Source organism: Sceloporus occidentalis, unplaced genomic scaffold (genome assembly GCF_023333645.1).
Source record: "Sceloporus occidentalis isolate IW3139 unplaced genomic scaffold, rSceOcc1.0.p SCAF_22, whole genome shotgun sequence".
In the NCBI taxonomy this organism is placed as follows: Eukaryota; Metazoa; Chordata; class Lepidosauria; order Squamata; family Phrynosomatidae; genus Sceloporus; species Sceloporus occidentalis.
In genome coordinates, this window is record NW_028317002.1 from 3,502,170 (window position 1) to 3,529,526 (window position 27,357).

At 40.2% G+C, this 27,357-nt stretch overlaps 1 protein-coding gene across 1 annotated transcript; it reads right to left on the bottom strand.

The window, feature by feature from the left end:
- Positions 1 to 4,937: 4,937 nt before the first annotated feature.
- LOC149300897 (P2X purinoceptor 1-like) lies at positions 4,938 to 27,010 on the bottom strand. The gene is made up of 12 exons (XM_089484468.1): positions 26,868 to 27,010; positions 25,980 to 26,124; positions 24,895 to 24,966; positions 24,255 to 24,321; positions 21,848 to 21,944; positions 18,009 to 18,089; positions 16,160 to 16,301; positions 14,367 to 14,494; positions 12,711 to 12,801; positions 8,366 to 8,431; positions 6,970 to 7,047; positions 4,938 to 4,991 (listed from the first exon to the last, which is right to left on the bottom strand). Exons 1-12 carry the CDS (start codon positions 27,008 to 27,010, stop codon positions 4,938 to 4,940), a joined length of 1,164 nt encoding a protein of 387 aa, XP_089340594.1.
- Between the last annotated feature and the right edge of the window lie 347 nt (positions 27,011 to 27,357).

Here is a 27,357-nt window from a genome sequence, read left to right on the forward strand (position 1 = left end):
CCCATATGAGCTTTTGAGGCATTTAAGCAATACCATTTAAGCTTAAGAGGTGACCAAGCTGTTTTAAATCAGATGTCCATCTCCATATTATATATGGCGGATATTGACATCCGGGGGAGGGGCCACATGGGGCCCCTGCTGCAGATCTCAGCGTCGTTCAGACATTACAGCTTTACAGCTACAATTTAGGAGAAGAATCGCTTTCTATACCCTTTTAAAGTTATGGCGTGCCTGGCACATTATTTGTCTTGAATGGGTTAATGAAGAAACCAAAAGAGAGAAAATCCAGAGAGATAGCGGCAACATTAAGAGTGGCCAGATTAACAGTTTGTTACATTCTGAGAAAAAAGAGCAACAGTGAGCTCTGCAACACAAAAAGGTCTGTACATTCACAGAAGACAACAGGGGTATATGATCCTAGGATCCTTTCCAGGGCAAGGAAAAAACCCTTCACAACATCCAGCCACTCTCTTGGAGGTAGGCATATCCAGGGGAGGGCTGGCAGCCTAAGGCCTGGGGGGCAAGTCAAGTGAAGTGGCCCGTTGTGCCACAAATCAGCCCACCATACATGCCCATCTTTTCCTGAACGCATATTCATTATGAAAATACAAATATGATTCAAATGTGGTTCAACATAAGTAAATTTAATAGCAACAAAGGATGGTAAAAAAAAAAAGCAAAACCTAATGTCCCCCTGATGCTCAGCCAGTTAAATGCCCCCCATGATACTGGCTGAGGATTATGGGAAGTATAGTACACAGCAGCAGGAAAATTGTAAAGGCTAATATGAGTACCCTACCAGGATCATACCTTAAAGTGGGCTGATTGGGGACAGAGGTGACACTGAAGAGCTGAATGGGGACAGCAATGGCACGGGGGCTGAAGGGGGACAGAGGTGACACTGGGAGGGGCTGATTGGGGACAGAGGCGACACTGGGGAGCTGAATGGGGACAGCAATGACATGGGGGGCTGATTGGGGACAGAAGTGACACTGGGGACACACTTACATACATACACACACACATACCTATTTTTTGTTTTTAACGAATACAAAAAAAAAATATTATATAGCTTGTACAAAAATACATTGGTTTACTAACCTTCTACTTCCACTTTTGGGGGGTTTCGTCTAGACCTCCATCCCCTGGTAGCAACAGAATGTTTTCTATGTATACAGGATGTCAGTGACACGACAGCCGGTGCTTCAGCAGACTGAGTGCGAGGGGGCGGAGCTTTCACCCCTCACACTGCTCCCATCACTATGCGGCCATCAGACTGCTGGAAAACTGATCTAAACGGCCGCTGGGTGCTGATGCCACCGGCCGGAGCTACTTTAATCCTTTTTTTATTTATTTAATATGCCGGATCGGCTTGCCATATTAAAAATAAATAAAGTATTAAAGTAGCGCCGGCCGGCAGCATCAGCACGCAGCGGCCGTTTAGATTACATTCCCAGCAGTCTGATGGCCGCATAGTAATGGGAGCAGCGTGAGGGGTGAAAGGTGAGTGCGAGGGGGCGGAACTTTCACCCCTCACGCTGCTCCCATCACTTGGCGGCCATCGCATACGGCCGCTGGGTGCTGATGCCGCCGGCCGGCTCTGTTAAAATACTTTTTTTTTTTCATTTAATAGCCGATCCGGCTTGCCATATTACATTTTTTTTAAAAGTATTAAAGTAGCGCCGGCCGGCGGCATCAGCACCCAGTGGCCGTTTAGATTAGATTTCGGGCGGCCTGGGGGGCAATTGCCCCCCTGCCCCCCGGCCCAGCCTGCCCCTGGGCATATCATTGTCCAAGTCTACCATAAAGAGGAGACTTCACAAGCACAAATACAGAGGGTTTACCATAAGGTGCAAACAATTCATAAACCACAAGAATGGAAAGGCCAGATTAGGCCAAAAAAAATTTAAAAAGACAGCCCAATTCTGTAATACAGATGAAACTAAAATCAATCTGATGATGTAAAGAAAAAAGCATGGAGAAGGCTTGGAACGGCTCATGATCAGAAGCATGTCACATCATGTGTAAAACACGATGAGCATAGGTGTATAATTGTGTGTGTGTGAGCATGGGTGTGTAATTGTGTTTGAGTGCACATGCATGTGTGTGTGAGCATGGATGTGTAATAACGTGAGCATGGGTGTGTAATTGTGTGTGAGCATGGGTGTGTAATTGTGTGTGAGCATGGGCGTGTAATTGTGTGTGAGGATGGGTGTGTAGTTGTGTGAGCAATGATGTGCAATTTTGTGTAAGTGATCATACGTGTATAATTGTGTGTGTAAGATCATGCATTTGTAATTGTGTGTGTGTGTGTGAGCATGGATTTGTAATTGTGTGTAATTTAAGTGTGTTTACCTATTTGTGCCAGAGTGTATGTTGGAAGGGGGGCAAGGGTCAATGATGCACAGATGAGCTGTTGAAGTTGGTGTGCTGCAGGACAATTTTCGCACCAGGACCCTGTGGTTTCTAGTTATGCCCCTGTCCACCTGGTATATACATACAGTGTTTTTTAAGACACATGTTACATATGTAAACCTGATGGTGTTACATGGGTTTATTTAATGCAAATAAGTGTAGGGATTGGGAAGACAATTTGTCTTCATCAATTTGAAACCACCAAGCACCTTCAATTGCGACCCCCTTTGAATATGGACCTGGATTACCAGATGAAAAATGTAGCACTAGCTACATAATAGCTCATAAATCATTTGCACTTCAGTTTTATTGTGGTTGTGAGACAACGGGGGAAATGGTGGAGAGGAATATTAGGGAAGTGGAACTTAGGCAGATATTAGGACATAACAGTCAATTTTAATAGATGGGATACAAAAAATGCATCCACATTGTATCAAATAAAAACCAAAACATTTCAACAAAAAATATATATTAGTGCAGTCATTGTAATATACTTGTAAAGTTTGAGGAAACCAGAGGATTTTGGATGAACAGATTTGTGTTATCTAGGCTAGTAATGTGCCTCTCACACACATGAGATTGTCACACAAAATGTGTACTTGTACCACCAACTCGTTTGTGACATTCAGTCTAAAATCTACCACTAAATATTATCAAATCATCCAAGATCCCACAAATGTTGTTAAACCAAAACGTTATCTAGCAGAGGTACAAAAGCTATCTTTTTCTTACTGAGTCTGCCATTATAGGAAGACTAATGAATGTAGTTTTCATAAGCTTTTAAATGAAAGATTTCACACAAATAACGAAATACAAAACAAAATTTCTATATTATAAAAATAGGCATTCATTTTGTTTTATTTAGCCACTTTTGTATTGCCATTAGTTACACGTGTGAATGCAGTATTTGGTAAAGTCATGCGGGTATAATGTTCATACTATTTTCACGATTCCAAGTTGCCAAAAAGGAGTCTGTTTCCAGATCGGTTTCTCTGAAACCAGACGAATCAAAACTTGTAAAGTCTTATTAATCTTTTCTAGTATGATGGAAGTAATATTTTAGGCCACATGTAAAGAGAACATAAAACATCTAGTGGTATTTCCATCACTCTATTTCTTCTGATGTTGACTCCATACACCCTACTCAATTTTCTGAAAAAGAAGCAAGAAGATCTTTAATTATATATATGGACTGACATTTTCATATACGTTCATAACATTTACAGACTTCAGACCATTTTTATGTTTAGATCTGAATATATCTGGCACATATTTTACACACTCTAAGCTAACACATACATTTATACACTCGTGTTAATAAACCCACACACACACTTACAAATACACAATAATTCTAAAACAGACGATTGACACATACACACTAATGTTAATATATACACACTTACACAAACACATTCATGCTAACAAGCACACGCTTATACATACTCGTGCCAACATACTCCTGTAAGCAATAAAATGTTTCATTCCCAATTATCAAGTAACAAATAATATAGACACTCTTAGTAACGAAAGCCTCTGGAGAAACTGACTTTGTTAGAATTGCCATACATAATTAGAAAATCAAAATGAAATAAAACCAGAATTTTTCAATGCTAGCTTACATTACTGTACACAATACTATATTTTATGCTCAATGAGAAAAGTATTTATTTCCATGGGTCTTTAACTTTAACTGCATATTTAAACTGCAACAAATTCAGATAAACGGTAAGCAATAGTTTACTTTCAAAAATAATTTTACTTGGTTTAGTTCTTGTAACACAGAATTATAACAATAGATGTACAAAGGGCTAACACATTTTGGAGTTCTCGTTAATGACAAAATATACAAGCTTGGACAAATTGTGAAGAAAGTTGTGTTCTAATGATCTTACAGTCAAGAAAAAGAGACAAGAGTTCCATCTATGGTAAAAGTTCAATTAATTAACAGGGTCAAAATGATATTTTCTTACCTATTAGGGAAGATCAACTGTCAGGATGACATCATACAATTACAGAAAGCAGTATCTTGATGTCACCTAACTAAAGCCTAAACTAAAAGTCTCTTTTCCCATTCAAGTAGCAAATGACTTACCTTGTTCTATTGATCAGTGCGTGTTATGTATACTCTGTGAAAAGCTGATGTCTGTTTTTAAGTCCTGAGAGTTATCCTGTGTACTGATGTTTGAAAATGGTTCATCTTTCTCTAGTGACTCCTGAAATAAATGAGAACCCAAACTTCATATAATGTGATTGAATCAGGATTCCAAATGTGTTGCCGCATATTGTAGAGCAGCAAACTAGACCACAAAGTAAGTGATGGTATATTCTTCTCTTCTATTAGTCTGCTAAATTACCATGCTGGGTCTGCTGTGAAAATCAAATGAGAAACCCATCCAAGTAAGGTATCTGTCTGTTAAACCTCAACTTTTAGGAGTCTCATTTGTTAGTTGATGAGTAAGATTGGGTCAAGTTTTAGTTGTTTTTTTAAAACTGTTTTTTTTTTACCATACTCACTACATCTATAAACAAATAAATAAAAATAAAACATTGCTTTGCACAGTATTCCTGAGAACCTACCCCAAAATCAGAAAAATGTTCTTTAAAAATTTTTCTTAGGATGAGGTTCAGACTTATATAATTATAACATAAGCCACCATTTGGTGGCACTGCAACTAAACTATTACATTTATGTTTGAAAGCTATGAAAGTTTGTAGAGTTTTATAACCCATACACTGATTATATCATTTGGGATAGGGTATTAAGGTATAATTAGGATATTTTGTCCTGTTGTATTGAGGGAGTTAAGGTAAATATAAAAAAACAAAATAACACTTTAATACAATCAAATAAGCTCTGCCTACCCCTCTACCACTAAATCCCCTAGACAGGGATTGGGGTCCATCCTCTGGTTGGAGGCAAGGAGGGTGGACACTGTAAATCAAGGTATAGGTGAAATAGACTTTCATTTATAGACAAAACAGGATGCAATGCACTCTGTAATCACTTGGATCACTTGGAGCCTCCTGCCATTGAGCACAGTGGGTTTTTTTCAGAGAGATGTGCTCTTCTTTTTATTCTGGAATTACATTTTATTTTATATTTCTTAAAAGGTTCTAAGGCCGGTGGGCCATAGTAGTGCATTCCATAGCTTTATCTATGTGGTTAACTTCCACATCTCACTTACCACAGGATGGCCGTGGGGGGAACAGATAAGCACAAAATACTATAATTATCCCCCCCACCCAACTACATACTGGACCCCATTTACTTTTGTATTATTTTTATTACTTTTTTTAAATATTTTTTTTATTCTACTCATATGACCTCACTTGCAATTCACAAAAACAACATAAAACATAAACATTAAATGTATAAGATATATGAAAGATGAGACATGCAAGTAAATTGAATTTGCATGACTTCTCTTGCAATTTGCATTCTGTGAGACTTGCTTTGTGAGTGATGTAAGAGCATGTACCATAACTAGACTGTAGTGTAGTAAGGGTTAAATTAATTGACAATGACACTGACTACTCAGCATTTTAGTAAATAGAGTGAAATACCGTATTTGCTCAATTATAAGATGACCCTGATTATAAGACAACCCCCCAAAATTTGAATATTAATTTCGGGGGGAAAAAGCCTGAATATAAGATGACCCTATTGGAAAAAAAGGTTTACTAGTAAATATGAATTCACATGTAAACTATTTTTCATATTTAATAGAACTATGATTGAGAAAAATTATATTTTTGTTTTTATTTCCTTTTATTTGCCACTCTGCCCCAGTTATGCACATCTGCCACCCAGATATGCCTTATTTACATTTTAACCCCCTATTTGCCACTCCCCCAGATATGCCTTATAACCCCTATATGCCACTCTGCCTCCCTTATGTGCATTTTAACCCCCTATATTCCACTCTGCCTCCCTGATATGCCTTGTAACCCCCTTTATGCCACTCTGCCTCCAGAACCCCCCCAATGCGACTCTTCACCCCTCCCCTGACTTACCAGTGCATCCCTTTACTTGTGACCCGTGCTTCAGACTTCCCGGTGTCTAGTGGGGCAACCGGTGGAGTTCTGTGCAATGTTGACCTCTGCTGCTGGTGGCCAGTACTTCCGCGGGGGCTTCTATGATGGAGTGCCGGCATCACATGACCTACCAGTGCTCCACCATAGAAGCCCCGGTGGAAGCGCCGGGAGCCGCGGAGGTTGTCTGTGTGCATCCTGCAAATGTTCACCGGCTGCAGGATGCGCACAGACAACCTCCACTGCTGCCGGCACTTCTATGGTGGAGCACCGGAAGGTAATGTGATGCCGGCGCTCCATCATAGAAGCCCCAGAGGAAGTGCCGGCAGCAGCAGAGGCTGCGGGGGATCTGGACCTAAGTCTTGTAACCTCATCTTATAATCGAGCAAATACGGTATATTTTAAAATGCTGGGTAAAGTGCTTGTGATTATGAAATACAGGATATGTCATCACATTACAGTTGTTTTGTAAACAAAAGAAAGGACCAGTATCCCCTTTACCTTTTTATCATTTTTTGCATATTTGAACTTTTTCTCTTTATAGTAGTTCCTTTTTGGAAGAATATGTAACATCATCAAGTCACATACAACTGTAGCCTGAATGTATCAAAACAAAAGAAAAAGTATAATATAGATTTATAATAGTAGATTCCCATTTCCATTGTCATAGTACCAATGCAAACCAGTTTGTAAATAGTAAACAATACTACTCTGGAAGTTAAGATATTAGAATAATCAACAATCCCAAATTAGAAGTAAGACATTTTCTCTTTGCTGAAAAGTTGTGCTCTGCGCAGACACGGCCCGGCACCTAGTTCATTTCGTGTGTGTGCTATAGTAATGTTGTGTCGTTTATTGACTAACCTATCAATACATGCTTGCTATCCTCTCATTCTGGCCAGCAAGCATGTATTTGCCTTTATGAGCAACATGCCCAATTAAAACATAGTTAAAACAAAAACATCTAATTATCAATTAAACATATTAATACTAAATTAAATTATACATATTATTCTCCACATCTTCATTGCGTTGAAATTTGCACCGTGGCTTTAAGACACTGAGCACTGGGCTATGATGTCACATCCCAGCACACAGTACAGCACCCTCTAATGCAGCCATAGAGGCTGTGCTCACACTATTCGGTCTAGGCCATGATACATCACTGCCTATTGGGGTGATCCGGGATCCCTACTGCTCCAAAACTCATAATATGTGGCACACGTTTAGAGTATCAACACAGATCTGGCTGTATCATCAGCACTATGGTGAATAAATGTCTGTAACAAAAGAATCAATACATGTAGCTCACAGGTTGGAGACTGTGGGCATGTAAAAGCAGTTTAACCTGCCATCAGATGGGGACAGCGAAAAGTCAGACAAGAATAAGATGGCAGGTGGTGCATATCTGCATGGTATGCCTGTGCTTCAGTGTTGTGTCTGTATCATATACTGTTGCTTGTACATCTCATCTGGATAGTACAGGTACATAACCATATCTCCCAATGGTCCTTGATTAGGAGGGACAATCAATCTTTGGACCGCAAATACCCATATCACCCTTTCCTCCCACGATGTCCCTTGTTTGTTGTGAGTATCACAGGGATATAAAGCCCTAAAATTCACAACAAGTCTAGAAAGAACATTAAATTGGTTTATAAATTCAATTGTGGTAAAACAAAATAATTGTGTAAAAATATATTATATTATATTATATATCTAATATGTCAAAATATGTGTATAAGAGGATTGTTGCCCTTATTGGTGCACATATACAAAACTAAATCCTTCAATTGTGTGTGTGCATACAAATATGTATAACTATACAAATAGCACAATTTTATGATAAAACTGTCATTATGACACTTAACATGGTAATAAACACAGATAGTAGAATAATGTCCTCTGTACTCACCACACCAAAAATTCCAACTCCTGAGCCAATTGTTGTCATTGTTGGAATAATATCGAATTGTCCTCCCTATACGATGAATAAATAAGTTTAAAAGCCACAGGAGAATATATACCGGTATTTATTTTTCACCATTGTATAACATCAGTACAAATTATAGATTACTTGTAAAGTATTCCCTGCTATGCTAAATTATTATCATTATTTATTGTTTTATATAGCATCATTGTATTCCATAGCGCTGTAAATTGGGTAAACAGGACATACACCAAGTAATACTGTATGTAACATTATAATTTTGGTTACAGAAACAGGTGAGGAGGGCCCTGCTCAAAGGAGCTTACAATTGAGAGGGATTTAGTATTACATAAGCGGTAGGAAAGATACTTGGAAAGGTGAGCTAAGGAATATGAGAGGAAGGACACATGTAAGTTTGTAGACATCCTTAAAGAAGTAGGTCTTGAGGGAGGAGAGGATAAACAGAGATCATTGGATGAGTGGAGAGACTGGATAGAAGTGTATTTAGAGATGCATGAGAAGATTTAAGTAGGGGAACAACTATGAACAGCTTTGAAAGTAAGTATTTAAAAAATAATCCTAAAGAGCACAGATAGACATTCAAGAGAGGTGTTAATAAAGTGTAGGGTGAGGAAGTCTAGCAGTAGCGTTTATGGTGGATTATAGAGGGGCAAGAAGGATGAGGGAAATCAGCTAAAACAGGGTTAAAATAGTAATAATGAGGGCATGGCCAAGAGCCTTAGTGGCATCTTGTGTTAGGAAGGGATGAATGCATGCAAAGATGGAGACAGCATTTTTTTCTTATACAGACTGGATATGGGGGTCAATGAGAGGTCTGAGTCAAGGGTGACACCAAGATAAGCGTGAGAAGACTGAGGTGAGGTGATTACACCAGTGACATTAGAGGAAACTGTAGAAGAAATGTTAGCATTCGAGGAAGGGAGAGATTGAGTTTTAGGAAACGTGCATACTATTAGAGATAGAGGCGAGGAAGTTAGTTACAAAATCTAAGATAGAGGAAGAGAGATCAGGAGAGGACAGGTAGATCTGAGTGGCATCACCATTCGGTGGTATTGAAAGCCAAAGGTTGAGATGAATTGGTAATCTCTGAGCCTTGGGGTACCCCAACCAAGAGGGGAAGGGGAAGTGTTACTGGAGAGGGAGACACTTAAGGTACGGTCAGAACGGTAGGATGTGAACCAGGAGAGAACAGTGTCACAGACACCAAAACCATGAAGAGTTTGAAGGAGAAGAGGGTGGTCCACAGTGTCAAAAGCAGCAGAAAGGTTCAGTAGGGTTAGCATAGATTTAGCAGTGAGGAGGTCATTAGTAAGTTTAGTAAGGGTGGTCTCAGTAAAATGTTGAGTGGAATCCATATTGAAAAGAGTCAAGTAAGGCATGGGAGTAATGAAACTTACTTAGTTGAAGTTCAACAATTCTTTCAAGAATCTTGGAGGTGATGGGAAGTAGAGAGATGGTATGGTAATTGTACAGATCAGTCATGTACATAAAAAAATGTTTTTTAAGATATGAGTTATGGTAGCATGCTTGAAGGAGGATGGGGCAGATTAAGTAGAAAGGGAGTAGAAAGGGGACATAAGGTTGGACAAGAAGAAAGAAAAGCATTAACCTCATCTTCAGGGACAAGGGAAAATTGGTTTATGATAGAAGAAGAAGAAGATTTCAATGTATGGGAGGGTGGGAGACATGAGGGTGGGCAAGAGGGATCTGTAGATATATCACATCTGAGCAAAACAGAGGGTGGAATTTTAGAGAAAGGTATGATGTTGGAGAGAGGAGAATGAGTAAATTGTTTGAGAGTATCTGAAGATTCAGAGAGCTAAGGTCCCTGGTTAGGGAAAAAAATATATACAAATAATCAAAAACAGTGGTATTCCTAAAAAATAAGAAAAATAATATAAACCTTAGAAGTATATGCAGATGTAATTATCAACATGAATAGAAGTGAAATCAAACCATCACAGGCACCTACCCCAATTTCCTTAGGCAGGGCACACCCAAGGGCACCTAGATCCTGGATATACTGTATTTGCCCAAATATAGGCTGCATTCCCCCCACTGTAAGTCTTTAAAGTGGGGGTGCGGCCTATAATCGGGGTTTAGCGCAGGGATACGCAATCTGTATTGCCCAACGCCCCGGGACATGCAGTTCTGGGTACCGGGCGGGTTTTTTTTAATTTAGCCCTGCTGTGGCCAAGCAGCAGGGTTAGGATCCAGATCCCCCGCAGCACTGCAGGGGACCTGACTCCTACTCTCCGGCAGCCGGTGGACGGTGCGATGCGTGTAGATAACCTCCACTGCCGGCACTTCCCCCAGGGATTCTATGGTGGAGCACCAGCTTGACATAAGCTTCCCGTGATCCACCATAGAAGCCCCGGCGGAAGTGCTGGCAGTGGAAGTTGTCTAAGCGTATAGCGCAGACGCTCACCGGCTGCAGCGATGTGCATAGACAACCTCTGCTGCTGGCACTTCCGCCAGTGCATCTCCATCATGCAGCAGAGGCATCATCCACCGGCCGGCCCACGCTAGACATCAGGGAGTCTGGGGGTGCATTTGTAAGTCTGAGGGGGTTTGACATATCTAGGGAGCAGAGTGGCATATCAGGGGGGAGAGTGGCATATCAGGGGGGCAGACTGGCATTTCTAGGGGGCATAAAGCATATCTGGGAGGCAGACTGGCATTTCTTGGGGGCAGATTGTCAATTTTAGGGGGCATAAAGCATATCTGGGGGGAAGAGTGACATATCTTGGGGGCAGAGTGGCATATCAGGGGAGCAGAGGGGAATATCTATAAGTAAGGTGCATCATGAATTAAGGGGGACCTTAAAATGGCTATTGGTTTTCCAAATTTCTGTTTATGTATAGAATATGCTGACTAACTGCATAATAGATACCAAAAATGTTAAAGTACATGTATTCCTGTGTATTAGATACTGTGTTTTACCTTTCCGCTAATGTGTATTTTTTCTTTAAAAACTATTTTTTCTTTAAAATAGCACCAAATTTGTAGGGTGCAACCTATAATCAGGTGCGGCCTATATTTGAGCCAATACGGTATATGCAATTCACCTTTTCTAACATCATTCATTAATATACCATGTATAGGGGACTGCTCTGCTTGAAAATGTACTCCTAGCTACTTGTTACTTTAAGATGTCGGATTGGCTTTATAGATCAGTTGATTTGGAAAGGATGGGGCACTGAAAAGTAGGCTAGACTCAAGTATACTGGGGAGCAATAGTCCCTCTCTATGCTGCTATGTAAATCATGAGCTCGGCTGACACAGATTTGCATAAGCAGCTGCTTCAGAGCCCCGCCTGAGACCTTTAGAATAGTGGTGGGAAGTTCGGGTCAGTAAAGTGAATTGGTTCATTTTGAGTGATTCATTGAGATGAACAGATTCATGAACCGATTCATAGGTTCAATTAATGTGACTCACAGCAGTTACTGTTTCCCAGTCCCTCCCTGCACTGACGATTGGCCCCCCGCCCCTTTCATTATGGTCTATAAATCCTCCTACCCAGCAACTAAAGTCCACACTACTCAGCAACTAAACTCACAGTAAGTATAAGATTAATATTTGGGTCCTGAAAGTTAGGGGAGGTGGGGGTTAACTTAGGGGTTATGGTTAATGGGGTCTTTAGGGTTAATTTAATGGTGATGACTGAGGAGTTAATTTAATTAATTTAATAAGGTTAACTTAAGGTGCAGTTAGAGGTAAAGGGGTGCAAACCAAGGGGAATCTAAATCCTAGGGGCAGTGAAGATTACTCCTGTTTTTAGTTATAAAAGTATAATTGTGTTCGATTCAGAGTTCCTCTGAACGATTCAGTGAACTGATGAATCAGAATTCCTCTTAACGATTCAGTGAGTCAGTGAATCGATGACTCATAGTTCCTCTGAACAGTTCTTTGAGTCAGTGAATCGATGAGCTGTAACCTGATCCCAGAGTTTGTTTGCTGTGCAGATGACTCACTCTAGGGTCATATTACAACTGCAGTTAATGATTCACAGACTGAACGGTTACAAATGAATTGTTCAGTCTACGGAACTGATTCATCCGGATCATTGAAAAGAATAGGTTCAAAAGAAAGATTTGTTCATGAACCGGACATCACTACTTTAGAATGCCAGTGCTAGGACATGATGGATGCCTAAAGGAAACTGTCCATGTATAAACTGTTCCTGAATGTTCTGTGGAAGTCTTATACCTAAATACTTTTTATTTGTAAATAATGTTTGAGAACTACATACAAATACAGAGAAAAAAAGAAATAGTTATTTTGTATTTAAATATTGTATGAAATTTACCTCTCCTGTTACTAGAACATCAAATCGAATGCCAAATACTTTAAATAATGTTCGCTTGTTTGTTCCATTTTCTTTGTAGTGTCTTGCATACCTTTAATAAATAACACATGAGAGATTTAATTAATTTTTGATTAGTAATCGGCAACATATTTAGTTAAGAAGCTAGTCATGGAGTGGTTAACATTTTAACGGATTTTGCCTAAAACAATTTAGTGGAGAGATCAGAGCGCACTGACAGGAGCACACTGCATATAATATAACGGATGTTTGTTTAAAAAAATACACTATAGTTCTGTAACACTGCAAACAACAATAATTCACCATCACATTTTCCATCAACTACATTGCTCAGAGCCTAGTTTCACTCTCACTGTCTCGCTCGCTCTCTCTCACACTCTCATTCTTGTTCACTCTCTCACAACCACTTTCGTTTCTGCCCACCGCTTCCGCTGCTCACCTCTTTTTTCTTCAGCTTCTATCTTTTAAATTCTCCCTTCTTTTCTCTGTTCACGCTTTTATCCTCAATCTGCTATCTTCAATCTTCTATCTTCGTCCGCATCTCAACTGACATAAGACGGCGGGAACTTCTGCCAAAATGGCTGCGCTTCTGGTGATATCCTCTCTTAGATCCTTGAATCGGAGGAGAGGACGTCACCAGAAGCGCTGCCATGTTACCCTGAGTTGAAGTTAGGGGAAAATGGTGGTGCTTTCAGTGAAGTCCTCTCTGCGATTGGAGGGTCGGGGAGAAGATGTCACTGGAAGCGCCACCATTTTGGCCGAAGTTCCAGCCGGGTTATGTCTGATGATGAGATGGGGATGAAGATAGAAGACTGATGATAGCACATCAAACTGACAACCACTGAAGAAATGACACTATGCTACAATGTAAAGTAGTGAGTGTACAGCCTGTATAACAGTGTAAATTTGCTGTCCCCTCAAAAAACGCATACACGCTTATGTCATAAGACATACATTCTTTTCACACACACACACACACACACAATTAGATATCCATGCTCACACACACACAATTAGACATACATGCTCTCTCTCACACACACACAATTCGACATCCATGCTCTCTCTCACATACACAATTAGGCATCCATGCTCACACACACATATGCTTCTGATCAAAAGTTTAGAAAGAGCCCTTCCAACCTGGAGGGGTGCGGTCCAGGACGAAAGGGCCATTTTAAAACTATTTTGAAGCGTTAAGAGGAGCCACAAACAAAGGGTCGCAGGGATTGCACCGGCCCCCTAGAGGCACAGGCACTGTTGCAGTTGTGACTGATGCGACCCCTGTAGTTACACCAGTGAAGTCATTATCAATGATGTATTGCCTCACTGCACTGCATTTCTTTAGATGTGTCTTATGGAATCTACACAGTTTTTATGGCCTGGAGTGCATGTGTAAAAATGTATTCCATGAACAACTTAGCAGAACTTGTTCTCTAATGATTTCAATTAAGGTTTTCTCAATGGTTGCCATCTAGTATTCACAATCATTATTTGGCAATTAGTCAGGGAGTTGAATCAGAAACCACGTATTTACAACCGCTGGTAATACCAAATGAAGTAAGGTTTAGATGCATTAGTACATTTGGTGTTGAATACACCATGAATACTTGTTAATAAAGCAAAATACACACTTACCTGAAATTAAAGCCTTTTGAAACAGGGTTTTGATCATGAAGTGCATGAAAATGGTATGTAGGCTTGCAGAACCTCACAGGCCAGTCCAAATCACATGTCCAGTCTATGACAATGTTAATTGTCCCACCCTGCATGAATTTTAATGATTGATACACCAACAAGTAATTTATATCACGGTAAGACATTTAACAAGATTACATTGTAATATGATTAACGGGGATTGCTCTAATTGACAATAGCAAAGTGTGGTTTCTCTGCTTCTGAATGGAGGTCTGTTATGGCAATCAAGTGCCATCTAAACAAGTTCATTCACCAACAAGCACCTCTCCCCAAAGGATGAACTTCCAGTTGCAAACCTGGGATTTTTGATCATCCCAAGGTACAAAAGTAAACACCAATCACATGTTAAATTTCAATATAATGTATAAAAATACTTCCCAACTGCCGCACTGCAGCACCCGATATACACTCCTCTCAGTGTTCACAAACAGATACAGCACAGATGGGGGTGCATGTGCATATGGGAAGAAAGAATATATATAATAGTGTAATACCGTCAAAATAAATTGAAAATGTGTGTGATGTAAATGCATCTGGGCATCTGTCCATCAATGCATGAAGTTTCGTAGCAACGCAGAGTGTTTTTCGTAGCAACATAGACGCTTCCAGCCTCTTTCATAATAGTCTCTTCGTTATAACTAGGATACATGATATCTAATCGTTATAGATTTTAATGAAGAAATAAAGATCTTTTTATTCTGAAGAGCCTCTTGTACCAGCACTGTTTGTAAATGCATTTACATCACACACATTTTCAATTTATTTTGACGGTTTTACACTATTATATATATTCTTTCTTCCCATATGCACATGCGCCCCCATCTGTGCTGTATATATTTTTGATCATCCACCAGATAATACCCAAATAGTACAACAGATAAGGCACAACCAGTCAACTAAGAAATACAAAGCACACCAAACCAGCTAACAGGTGAATTAAACTTAAAACGGAGCGTAACCACCTAGGTTCAGAACGTGCAAGTTCACATAAAGGTGTGACATACCGACGAGCATGACTGTACCAGCATATTTTGTGGATTTTCATTTTCCTGTTGTTTTACAATGCCTTCTAAAGTTTCGAATAGCCAAGAAGATGGTAACCCTCACTCAAAGGCATTGTCAGGTTTAACTTCCTTGGGGTGTGAAGCACCAATCATTAAGAAACTCCATCTTTTACTTTATATGTAATATTATAATGTTTCATCCTCCCTTTCCAAAATAAAGATATTTCTTAGAAGTATCTGTTGTATCATGAAAATCCAGTTTACCTACCGGTGTTTGTGAAAATGATCTTATAAAAGGGCCCATTTAACTTAGTGCACGTATATCAATGGGCATTCCTGGGGGTTCTCCCTTTCCTGGGCAAGTGGCTTTGTAAAGACTAGTCACATATGAGGTGGGGATAGTTATGTGTAGAAACAAGGGTAGTTGTAACTGGCTTTTAGTGGGCAGGAAATAGACAGGAAACGGGCAGGAAGTAGATTTGGCCAAATGCCACCCTTCTGCCTAGAAAAAGGAGAAACTGAGCTGAATACCTGGGAAGCAGGGCTTCACCCAGACACTTCTAAAATCTTGAGTTTTCACAGCTATGAGAAACTAGTATTTTTTTTTGTTGAGAAAAGTTCTAGGCATCATTAAAATGGTTTCTGGCATTTGATTGACTATAATATAATAATATACTTTCATTTCATGTTATGAAACATACATACCAATTCTTTACTTTTATGCAATACCTTGTATGCTAGTTCACTAAACGTCTGTCCTGTTTGCTCCACAATATATCCCAAACGAAACACAGGGCACAATGGGTCCTTTTGTTTGTCATAGAGACATGTTTTTAGGTACTTACTGGTTACTTGCTCCACTAAATTCTGTCTGAAAAAGTAAAGAAAAAAATATTTTTAAGAAAAAAACATGGCTCTCATTAACTAATTATATAACTTAACATACGTATAGGTTGTCATATAATTGTTATGGTAAATGATGGTCACAGTTGTAATCTGATTTACTATTACATCAATACAACATACAACAACACTAGTTCTGTAATCCTATGAATTCATGTTACATTGCTGTTTTAGTGAATGGTGGTATTTACAGTGATTATATTTACAGGATTTGCCGCTGGATTGCAGTCCCAAATTCCTACCATGCATTTAAATAATGATTGTATTTATTGGGGAAGTTTGGGATAGTTACTAGCAGGGAATCGATTAATATATTGGTGCCAACATGTCTAGAAGAGGAAACGCATGATAACTGATAACACCATTTGCAGACACTGGCAGGAATTCCTTCACTTTTAACAACTCTGTGGTTCTCCACCTCTTTTCATGGAATGAGGTTGTTTTTCATGGTGCTGTGACAACATCCTGAGGGAGAGGGTTTTGCAAAATGTAGTGTATGTTAGGAGAACGAGTAGAGCGTGAGAGAGATTATGATGTAGGAAGCAGGACATGTGCCTCTCCTTACAGAGGGCACCCTCTGCCCTATCTGGTACAGGGTGTGTGAGAATCAAGTTTTCCTGGAGAAGCATATTTACTCCAAGAAGTGTGGTTTGTGGGTGGGCATGGAATACCAGGGTTGGTGCTGTGTAGCCAAGCTTGCAGATGGCTACAGACCGAGAACACAGTGTATGTTTTGTGGACATCCGGCCTGTGGAGTGCTCCATGATGACCAGGAAGCTGCAGTCGAGATTAGCTGGATTAACTGAGGCGGCTACCAATATGTACCTGGAGCCAGAAGCACAAGTATACAGAACTCTGTCCAGGTACCAGTTGGGTCGACCTGAGGAAAAGGGAGCTTGAAGAGTCCCATGTGTAGGGATGTTTGTGTGGATGTTTTAGAAGTGTTCTGTATCTTAGAAGGTTCTGTATCTTAATAGCTGAGAGTAAGTGCAGTACCAGGAATTCCTGCAAGCATTTATGTGGTATCCCTTATTATTTGCCTGTATCTGTTGTCCTGTGTTCTTCTATTATGTTTTTGTTTTGTCTGGCTGGATGATTCTATACCTTGTTTTAACTCCCAGCCTACCCATGAGAAACCCTACTAGGTTGCCTTAAAAACTTGACCCCCCCCCCCATTTTCAATATCGTTCGTCAATTAGTACCAGATGGAACCTCATTTTTTATTTCCTGGTTTCAAGGTATCCACTTGATGATGTTAGAACTGAGACAGAATATCTTTCCATTTTTATAAACATACCTTGAAATACTTAACCCCAGTAGTGTCTAACTGCGACATACACCTGTAAAGCCTAATGAACAGTCCAACTGAGACAGAGGCACTCAACTCTGTCTAAATATTTTTTCTGCTGATTTTTATTTTAATTTTTAATTTTTTACTAAAGAGTTTTACCTGTAATATTATCTTCTGTTACATTTTTTGCTGTATTTAACAGTAGTTGATTTTATTCCTTAATTTTTATTTAGAATATTTTTTATTTATATTTATTTTTTATTAATTGTGTGTATACTTTTTTCTTAATGTTTAAAAGTGTATTGTTTTATCTCTATTTTATAAACTAAAATAATTTCTACATTGTCACATTATAAATTGGAAAAAAAAATACTTCATACAAACCTATTAACCCTGTGGTGAGGGAAACTGATGCTGTTTTTAATGAACAGTGTGAAGTTTTCAGCTTCTAAAAGTAAGGGGGGGCTAAAAAAAATGAAGAAATAGTGTCATTAAGGTATGCAACAGTTTTGCAGCCACCATGGTAACACCAAGCAATCTTACCATCATTGTGTGCTTCAATAGAAATATCGCACTTTTGAGATGCAATGCATTAATCGTTTGCACAGGACATTTGAAATGTACTTTCTATGTACTTAACTGAATTAGCATAAACAAGATAGGTCAAAGTAGAGCCATAATGAGTATTACATCTCATTACAAACATACAATGATTCAATGAGCTGTCTAAAAAACTAACACTAGAACCAAGTTTTTAGCAAATGATATCTTCAATTTAAAATCACTGCTTTTGTCAAGGCAGATCAAAACATCTGGGCAGTCAATGTAATTGAACAATTAGATGCACAAATGCTAAACTAGTTTTAAACATGGCATCTAGATCTCCAATTAAAGTCTAGACTGGTTACTCAATAGAGCTCAATGCGTTCTTCTTGGCTCTATTTAATTAGGTCATATTGTAAAAGTTGAAATCACAATCTAAATAACAGTAAACTAATTTGACTGGACCAATGAGGAAGGCGATATGACTGCTGATACATGCAGAAATGCTTTGTATCCTTCACTGGTCATATGTACAACTTTGCATCAAGCAGGAATATAACCGGAGGTGAGACTTCCTTACTTTTCAACCAGAATCAGGCAAGGAGGAGATCTTGAATTTTCCCACCCTCCTTCCTGGAATGATTTGCTAAGAAGACGAATTTACAACAGTGGGAATTGTGAGAGACCAAGCCTGTGGTGGCCAATGCTGTCGCGGTCCCGGGACCGGTCGCGGTCCCGGGTCCGGTCGCGGTCCCGGGTCCGGTAGCGGGTCCGGGTCCTTGTGTGCGGCGATCCGCTCGCGGGTCACGAAGACCCGAGCTGGAGAGCTCGGGCTCCGTCTCCGGCGGGCGGACGTCAGCACGTAAGTGTGGTGGGGTCCGGAGTTCCCGATCTCCCTGCACTGGCGATTTGCAACCCGATCGCCGGTGCAGGAAGCAGGAGGGCAGATCTGGGGATTCGGCAGCGATCAGAATGAAAACTGCTCGCTGCCTAAGGAATCCCCAGAGAGGTTTACTTACCGGTTCGCCGGTCTCCACTGGGGGAGCAGTCAATTCTCATGGCTGGAGCCGTGAGTCAGAGGGACGTCTAAGGGCACGCCCCTGACGCTCTGTTGAGGGCGTGGCTTTCTGTGGCGCCAGATTCAAAAACCCTGCAGATCTGTCCACAGGCACCCTGTTGTGGTCTTATCTCCGTTTTGAGTTTGAGTTTGCTTTGTTGCTATTTGGTTGACCATTGGATTTCCTGACTACCCACTTGCCTGCTGATTTTGTACCTCTGCCTGTGACCATCGTTACCGACCCCTTGCTTGTCTTACTACCTGCATCGTGTACCTGACCCTGGCTTGGCTGACTATCCGCATCGTGTATCCGACCCCTGGCTTGGCTGACTATCCGTATCGTGTATCCGACCTCTGGCTTGGCTGACTATCCGTATTGTGTATCCGACCCCTGGCTCGTCTGACTTCCAGCATCGTATATCTGATCCTGGGCTGCTCCCATATCTACTGCTTCTGCACCTCGCTGCTTCAGCTCAGTAGCCACCATTTTCAGCTATCACAGCAGCTTCCTCACTGTTGGGATCATCCTGAGTTCCTGGTGATTCCTTATTCTGAAGATCTCCTGCGGTGAGTGCTTTTGGTGTTAGCAAACGTGACAAATGCAACTGGTTTGAAGCTCTTGGTGAATATAATGGGCTAAATTGGCCACGTGCTGGAAGTGGTAAATTACTCAATTTCTCAGTGAAGAATATGGATTATATCCTGTTTGTTCACAGGTGCCATTTGTGGACACCTTGCTAGAGCCTACGATGACTATATTGTATCCGCAACTACAGAAATTGTGAGAGATAAAGCCAGTAGGGGCTTATCAGCCACACATTTAAAACCCTAAAACCAAGGACAGAACCCCATGAATTGGACGAAAACAAAGCAAACAGCTCAGATTTTTCTCTCGCTCTCTCACACTTTCTACATGTTTCCCTGCCTTCTCTACCAACCACTTACGCTTCTGTTAACCACTTGTGCTTTCACATCTTCTTCCTTTTCTAGGGCTGCAACAACTAATCGATAAAATCGATAATAATTGATAATGAAAATCATTGTCAACGATTTTCATTATCGATTAGTTGAATCGATTTTTATCGATTATAAAAAGAGGTTTTTTTTCATAGCAAATGCTCTGAAAAACTCCTCTCCTTCTATAATCCGACCTCAAACAGAGATCGGATTATAACACTAGAATCCAGATCCGCCGCAACGCTGCAGGGGACCTGGATTCCCCTCACTGTCAGCCGGTGGGTGTCCGTGCGATGCGCACAGACTACTTCTGCCTCTCCCCTCCACTTCCGCTGGGGCTTCTACGATGCAGCGCCAGCATCACATGACCTTCATCGTAGAAGCCCCAGCGGAAGTGAAGGGGAGTAACAGAGGCTGTCTGTGCGCATCGTGCAGACCCCCACCGGCTGACAGAGAATCCAGGTCTCCTGCAGAGGATCATCCTCTCTGTCAGCTGGTGGGGGTCTGCGCGATGCGCACAGACAGCCTCCGTTACTCCCCTTCACTTCCGCTGGGGCTTCTATGACGGAGGTTCACAAGACACCAGGGAGTCGGGGGGAGAGGCTGAGTGGTGTATGGGAGGGGGAGGAGGCAGATTGGTGTATGGGAGGAGGAGGAGGCAGAGTGGTGTATGGGAGTTGGGGAGAGAGGTAGAGTGGTGTATGGGAGGGGGAGGAGGCAGAGTGGTGTATGGGAGGGGGGAGGAGGCAGAGTGCTGTATGGGAGGGGGGAGGAGGCAGAGTGCTGTATGGGAGGGGGGAGGAGGCAGAGTGCTGTATGGGAGGGGGGAGGAGGCAGAGTGGTGTATGGGAGGGGGGAAGGAGGCAAAGTGGTGTATAGGCGGGGGGAGGAGGCAGAGTGGTGTATGGGAGGGGGGAGGAGGCAGAGTGGTGTATGGGAGTCGGGGAGAGAGGCAGAGGTGTATGGGAGGGGGAGGAGGCAGAGTGGTGTATGGGTGGGGGGAGGAGGCAGAGTGGTGTATGGGAGGAGGCAGAGTGGTGTATGGGAGGGGGGAGGAGGCAGAGTGGTGTATGGGAGGGGGGAGGAGGCAAAGTGGTTTATGGGTGAGTTATAGTGGTGTATGGGGGGTATAATGAATTTCAGGGAAGCAGAGTGGCATATATGGGGGAGTTAGAGTGATGTGTAGGGGGAGGTAGAGTGGTGTATGGGGAAGAGGATGTCACCGAAAGCACCAACTGAGGACAATATGGTGGCGCTTGCAGTGACGTCCTCTCCCGTCTTTCAATCGGGGGAGAAGACGTCATTGCAAGGATCGCCATATTGCCCTCAGTTCGCCTGAGGGCAAAATGAGGAAGCTTGCACTGACGATCTCTCTCCTGATTTGGAGAAGTGAGAACATAGAAGATGAAGAATATGTGGAAGTGGTCCACAGAAGCAGTCAGCAGACATGGTAGGAAAACATTTAGAAAGAGTGAGAGAGCGAATGTCGGCACCAGGCAGTAAACTTTGTTCATAAATCAAAAATGCCCCTGGATTTCCGGCTAAACCAAAAGAGAGGTTTTGTCCCATTTTTGACTGAGTAGACTCTGTTTTGAATTCTGCATTGGTTGTAAAAAAAAACAAAAAACAGAACATCTGTAATAAAACAGATTGAAGGAAAACATACTTGGGGACATGGTGATCGTTCTCCACAGGGCACCAAGCATATATCTCACATGTTTTGTTTGTTCCATCATAAGCTGTGCAGTTTCCTGTCATGGCACCTGTGAATCATACAACTGTTTATGTACAAAAATAATGATAAACATACATATTACTACATGCATTATAAAGAGCCCCATATAAAAATCAATTTTTTCAAGGTTTTTCAATATCACGCAGCCAGCAGGTTAAGCTGCAGGAGGAAAGTATTTATTATGTAACAATTAACAAGCATTTCTACCAATAGATTATTAAGAAGTAAATAGTAAATATTTTGTCTAAATAGCAAGCTTAACCCCAAAGCGGCACTGGTTGAGCCTCCCAAATCTTCATATACAAAGAAAATTCCATGGTCTTTGGATTTTATTGAACATATAAGAACATTAATTTACAGAAGCCATAATCAATTTCAAGTAAGAGGGTTGCTAATTAAATATTTCAGTTTCCCCGTTTAGTGTTTGAAAATTATTGGGATTAGCCCATAGGTCACCATCACCAAAAACTTCCAGCTGGTATTGTTACCTGAATGACTCAATGGAGGATCATTGTATTCATCTGGTTAACATGTGGTATTGCAATAAAAAGAGATAAAAAAGGCAGATTTTACCACATGCAAATGGTTAAGACCTTGAATTAATGTCCCTTCATTGAAGATTCGTACTCACACCGCACATAGTTCACAAAAATATTGTTAAAAATAGATTTAGGGAAAGCGTTATAAGAAAAAAGCTGCAAAAGGACAGCATCCACATTTTGGTGAATGTCAAATATGCCCAGATTACACATGCAAGTATATTGTGAGTACTTTAATATGCATTTTTCCAAAATAAAAAAATAAAGTCCTTACCTGACACAGAAGAGGCTGACCTCCCCCATTGCCCAACTTATTTTTTGACACCGATTGGCTACTTGAAGTAGGAAGGTGCTCCAATTTAAATTAATGGTAGAACTTTCCAACCTTGTCCCAGGAATGCTGCAGGCACTTTCCTACCTGCAGCGCTCCTGGGACAAGGAATTTAGCTGGTGGGTGGGAGAAGAGGAAAATGTATATGGGGAAATCATTCATTTGCAAAATGGACAACATGGAAATTTAAAGGCACCAAGCAGCCAAGTTCATTTGATAGCTGGAGTGTCCCTTTAACTCAACAGCATCACTATGCATAATGAAGAGAGAACTCCTGTGATCAAACAGGGCAAAACAATTTTCCCTAATGCATAGTTAGGTTAGAAAGATGATGTTCTACCCATTTCCTTACTATGTTTTAACAAGGCATTATACGGGTTGAATCTGGTTCCTTTTACAGTTCACTAAGATTGGACCTTCATAATCTAAAATCCAGTTGGTGAGTTGAATTCTTGATGTCCGCAAACTAGCAATGCATCATAATAATTTTTGATATAAGTTCATACGCTAAATATATCCGCATTCTGGGCCAAACACGCAGTGATGAATGAATGAATGAATGTACACTTTTCTATAACTATAAGCCAGGAATTGATAAATACTGATACTGAGTGTTAACTTTGGCTTGAGATATATTGACATGGGTATATTCATGTGATGGTACCAAGCAACAGAGCTTTTTCTCAATTCTCGCCAAAAAACAGACCAGCAAAAAAGCACCACGTTCCAAGACTAACATAATACCACACCTCAAGGTTATTTCATAAAAACCACTGTTTGTCAGCAGTTAAAAAGAACACATACACCAGTAAACACAGTTTGGAATGTAAACCATATATGATGAACCCTGTATTACTCTAGGCCATCTTCATGTTGATATATGGTATAAGAAATATGATTTTTAAACTCTATATTGAATCTGTTCTGTTTTTCTGTTTTAGATGAGTTGATGTCCTTTTGTTATGTGGCTTCTTCATGACATGCACCCTTTTACTGATGCTTAACTAGATTAATTCATGCCACTATAAATAAATATGTATATGCAGCTGATGAGATTTTCGCTGCTTTCTATTTATTCTATTCAAGCTGTGTTGAGTTTTTATTTTATCATTGTGACTATAATGTCTTAGTGAAGACATTAGAAGCCACAAAGACAAATATGAGAGCCAGTTTGATATTGATAATTAATTTTTTATTTTATTGATGCTGCTTTTATTCAATTAACAATGCATGCTAACAAATAATAATACAATCATTTATATATTTTAACTATTGAACTATTGTTGAATTCGGCAACAGATAAAACATTCATGCCATGATATCTGCCCATTTTGATGTAAAGACAAATACCAGTCCTTGGTTCCATCTTAAATTCAGGATAACTATATACCTAGCCCATTCACTAATTTTAAATAAAAGGCCCCAAAACATCAATAATCATACTCCTTCCTTTCATATAAATACATACCTTGAGTTTGACGAAATGCTTGGTCTCTACAGTCATCATTTGTTGTACATTTTGCTACTTCTGGAAGCTGCAGGAGTTGGAAGAAAATACTGTGATGTGTTATTATATTCTGGTGGGCAACAGAAAAACTGTTAGACACAACCTGAAAATCTGACAGCTGACAAAACAATGTCAATAAACAGAGATGTTTGAGTCAGCAACAGGGAGTTAAAAGAAGGGTCGCATCAGTTGCAACTAGGGGGCACGGTGCGACCCCTGCCACCCTTTCTTCCTGTCTCCTCCTACCGGTCCAAAATTGTTTAGAAAGGGACATGTATATGTATGTATGTATTTATTAATAAACAAATAAGTTATTTGCCTAATGGCTAACATGTGCAAAATATTCCAAAACCATGGCACACACAAAAAAGAACAGATGGTTATTTCAATCAATGTGCAACAAATTGGACCCTGCATCTTAATAAATTAATTAATGTTTTTAAAAACTTAGGTAAAGATGGAAAGCAAGATTCATAAACCCAACTGAAATGAATGAAATGGTGTATGTGAGAGGATACCTTTATTGTCATTAAGCGAAACAATAAAGCATCTACCATAATTTAAATACTTTAAAATTAACATATACAGTAGTAGTAGTTACCTCATTACAGTATCCCATTTGTTGATCTGGAGTAACAATGAAGTTAGTCATTACCACAAATGAGCTGTCCCCCTGTAGATTGATCAGAAATGATATCATGTTAGGAAGTGGCAGATACACTAGCTCAAATATGTCCCTAACTTTGATGGAATGTAAACTCCTTTCTACCCCTGCTGCTAAACTATATACACTGAGCAAGAAACTATTTTAGCACAATACAATGCTTTACTGATGCCAGTAAAGAAAGGCACTACATTGTCAGAAAGTTACGGAAAGTAACATAGAACAATTTAGGTTTATTATTATTATTATTATCTTTTATTTATATAGCGCCAACAGTTTACGCAGAGCTTAATACAATACATATATTCAACGGATATGACAAGACAAGAATTGACAGACTAAGACAAACTGATACATTTGGTGGAGAGGGCCCTGCTCGCAAGCTTACATGATTTTTTTTAGACATATTTTTTACTGTCATTTCCTATAGCCATAGTGGTGCAGTGGTTTCCATCATGCTCAAAACTGGCCCAGATGGTGGCCAGTAATGTACTGGGATTCTCTGAGGTCATTGGGGAGGATCCAAGACTCCAACTGGCTTTTTGTCCAGGCAGGGGCAGGAATCTTTTGTGCTCCTCGATGAGAGCTGAAGACCATGTCCCTATTGCAGGCCTTTTGGCTGAAGTTGGCCATATAGTGACAGAATATATTTATGCCTTAGATAGTGTTTGCTTGGTATGAGCTAAATTCTTACATTGTTTTGTGTATTTATTGGCCATTATTATTCTAGCAGAAACCCAGGAACCTGAATATGTATGCCTTTTATCTCCCCTTTCTGTATATTTTTTTTTCTATACACATTTTGAGGTTCTGACCAAACCTTAGACTTAATCAGCCCCACTGGCACACATTCCTCATTGGTAGAGCTCAGTAGGACAGGGGGATTTGGGACTACACAAACTCAAAAGCAGTTGCATTCTAATGAGTAGACCTGCCTACATGTGAAATACATGATTTCATTAATAGAACAGGTTTCTAGTTAGACTTACAAGAAATAAGCCAAGTACGCAACACTGACTTACCTGTGGTGGAAATACATAATCAGGAGCATCCCAGATCTCTGTAACATTAGGGAGTCTGGTGATCGCTATGCCCTTCATTTTTACGGAAACAGAGCTGATAATGCCATCCACGTTTTGGTATCCCTTTTCATAAAGAAACACCCAGCTAAACATATGTAAAAATAAATGGAAAAAAAAAACATGTTAGCCTGAGTGTAGTTAACATTAGTGTGTGTGAACTATCATTGTAAAAAAAGAAAAATATTAATAAAGTACACATTATCTAAAAAAATTTTTATATGAAAACCGCTTAAGTGTACTATGGATGTACATCCTAAAAAGTTCTGCTTAGAAACCCTATTGGACGTACAGGTATGTCCTGAATTTCTCGCAGCGGCAGAGATATCCCCTTTCTGCGACACGGGAGATTGGGCTGGACAGCCTGGACTCCACCTTTCAGCAGCATCACTGTCCTCTTGCTGAACAGTAATTTGTAACAGATTCTTATAACATAACTTCTTACCAACAAATAATCCTACATGCTGTTAAAAAGCTAGAAATGCTACTATCTAGCCTATTTACAATTTACAAATGTAAATGGGTATACACAAGTGGCTAATGTGCATTTTGCTCCTGGGCTTTAGCTACGTGTTTGGTGGCATACTTTAAAATGTCAACAAAAAAAACCAAGGATACCTTGATTTATCCAAATGTGTTTTTATTTATATTTTAAATTTAAAAATACTTGAATGGGCCCCATAAAGTTGAATCGGGTCCATTCAAGTCTGTAGAGAATGCAACTCATCTTCCAAACACTGGGTGCTGCTGGTGCATGGGAGTATAAATGAACGTTCCCACAAAAATAGTGGCCATTTTTGTCATTGTGTGCAGATTAATTCATTTACTTACTCTGGTCCAAAATGAGGTTGAGGGTAGTTGGAGTGTTTGTCTAGGGATGCTTTGGGAATGTGTAACTGTGATGTAGTCACAGTAGTAGTAGTAGTAGTAGTAGTGGAAGTAGTTGTATGGAAAACAATGAAAAAGTGGGGCATGTGTACTGTATCCGGTGAAGTGTCTGGTGTGAGATTGAAGGTGTATAATTCAGGGATGGGGAATAGCTGCCACTTCCGCTGCCAACAATTCTCACTCAGAACTTTCCTGTCTGAGGACTACAGATAATGTGGCCCATGGGTTGCCTACTTGTCCAGGTTTCACCCGAAGAATCCAGCTCTTGTTTCTTCTCTCATCTTTCTTCCTTTCTCTCTTGTCTCCCCTTTCATTTTTCACTTCTTTAACTTTTCCCTTCTCCCTCTCCTTTCCCATTCCTTTTATTTTTTCTGTTCTAAATTCTCTCATTTTCTTTCTCTTTCTTTTCCCTCTTGTTTCTCTTGTCTCTTTC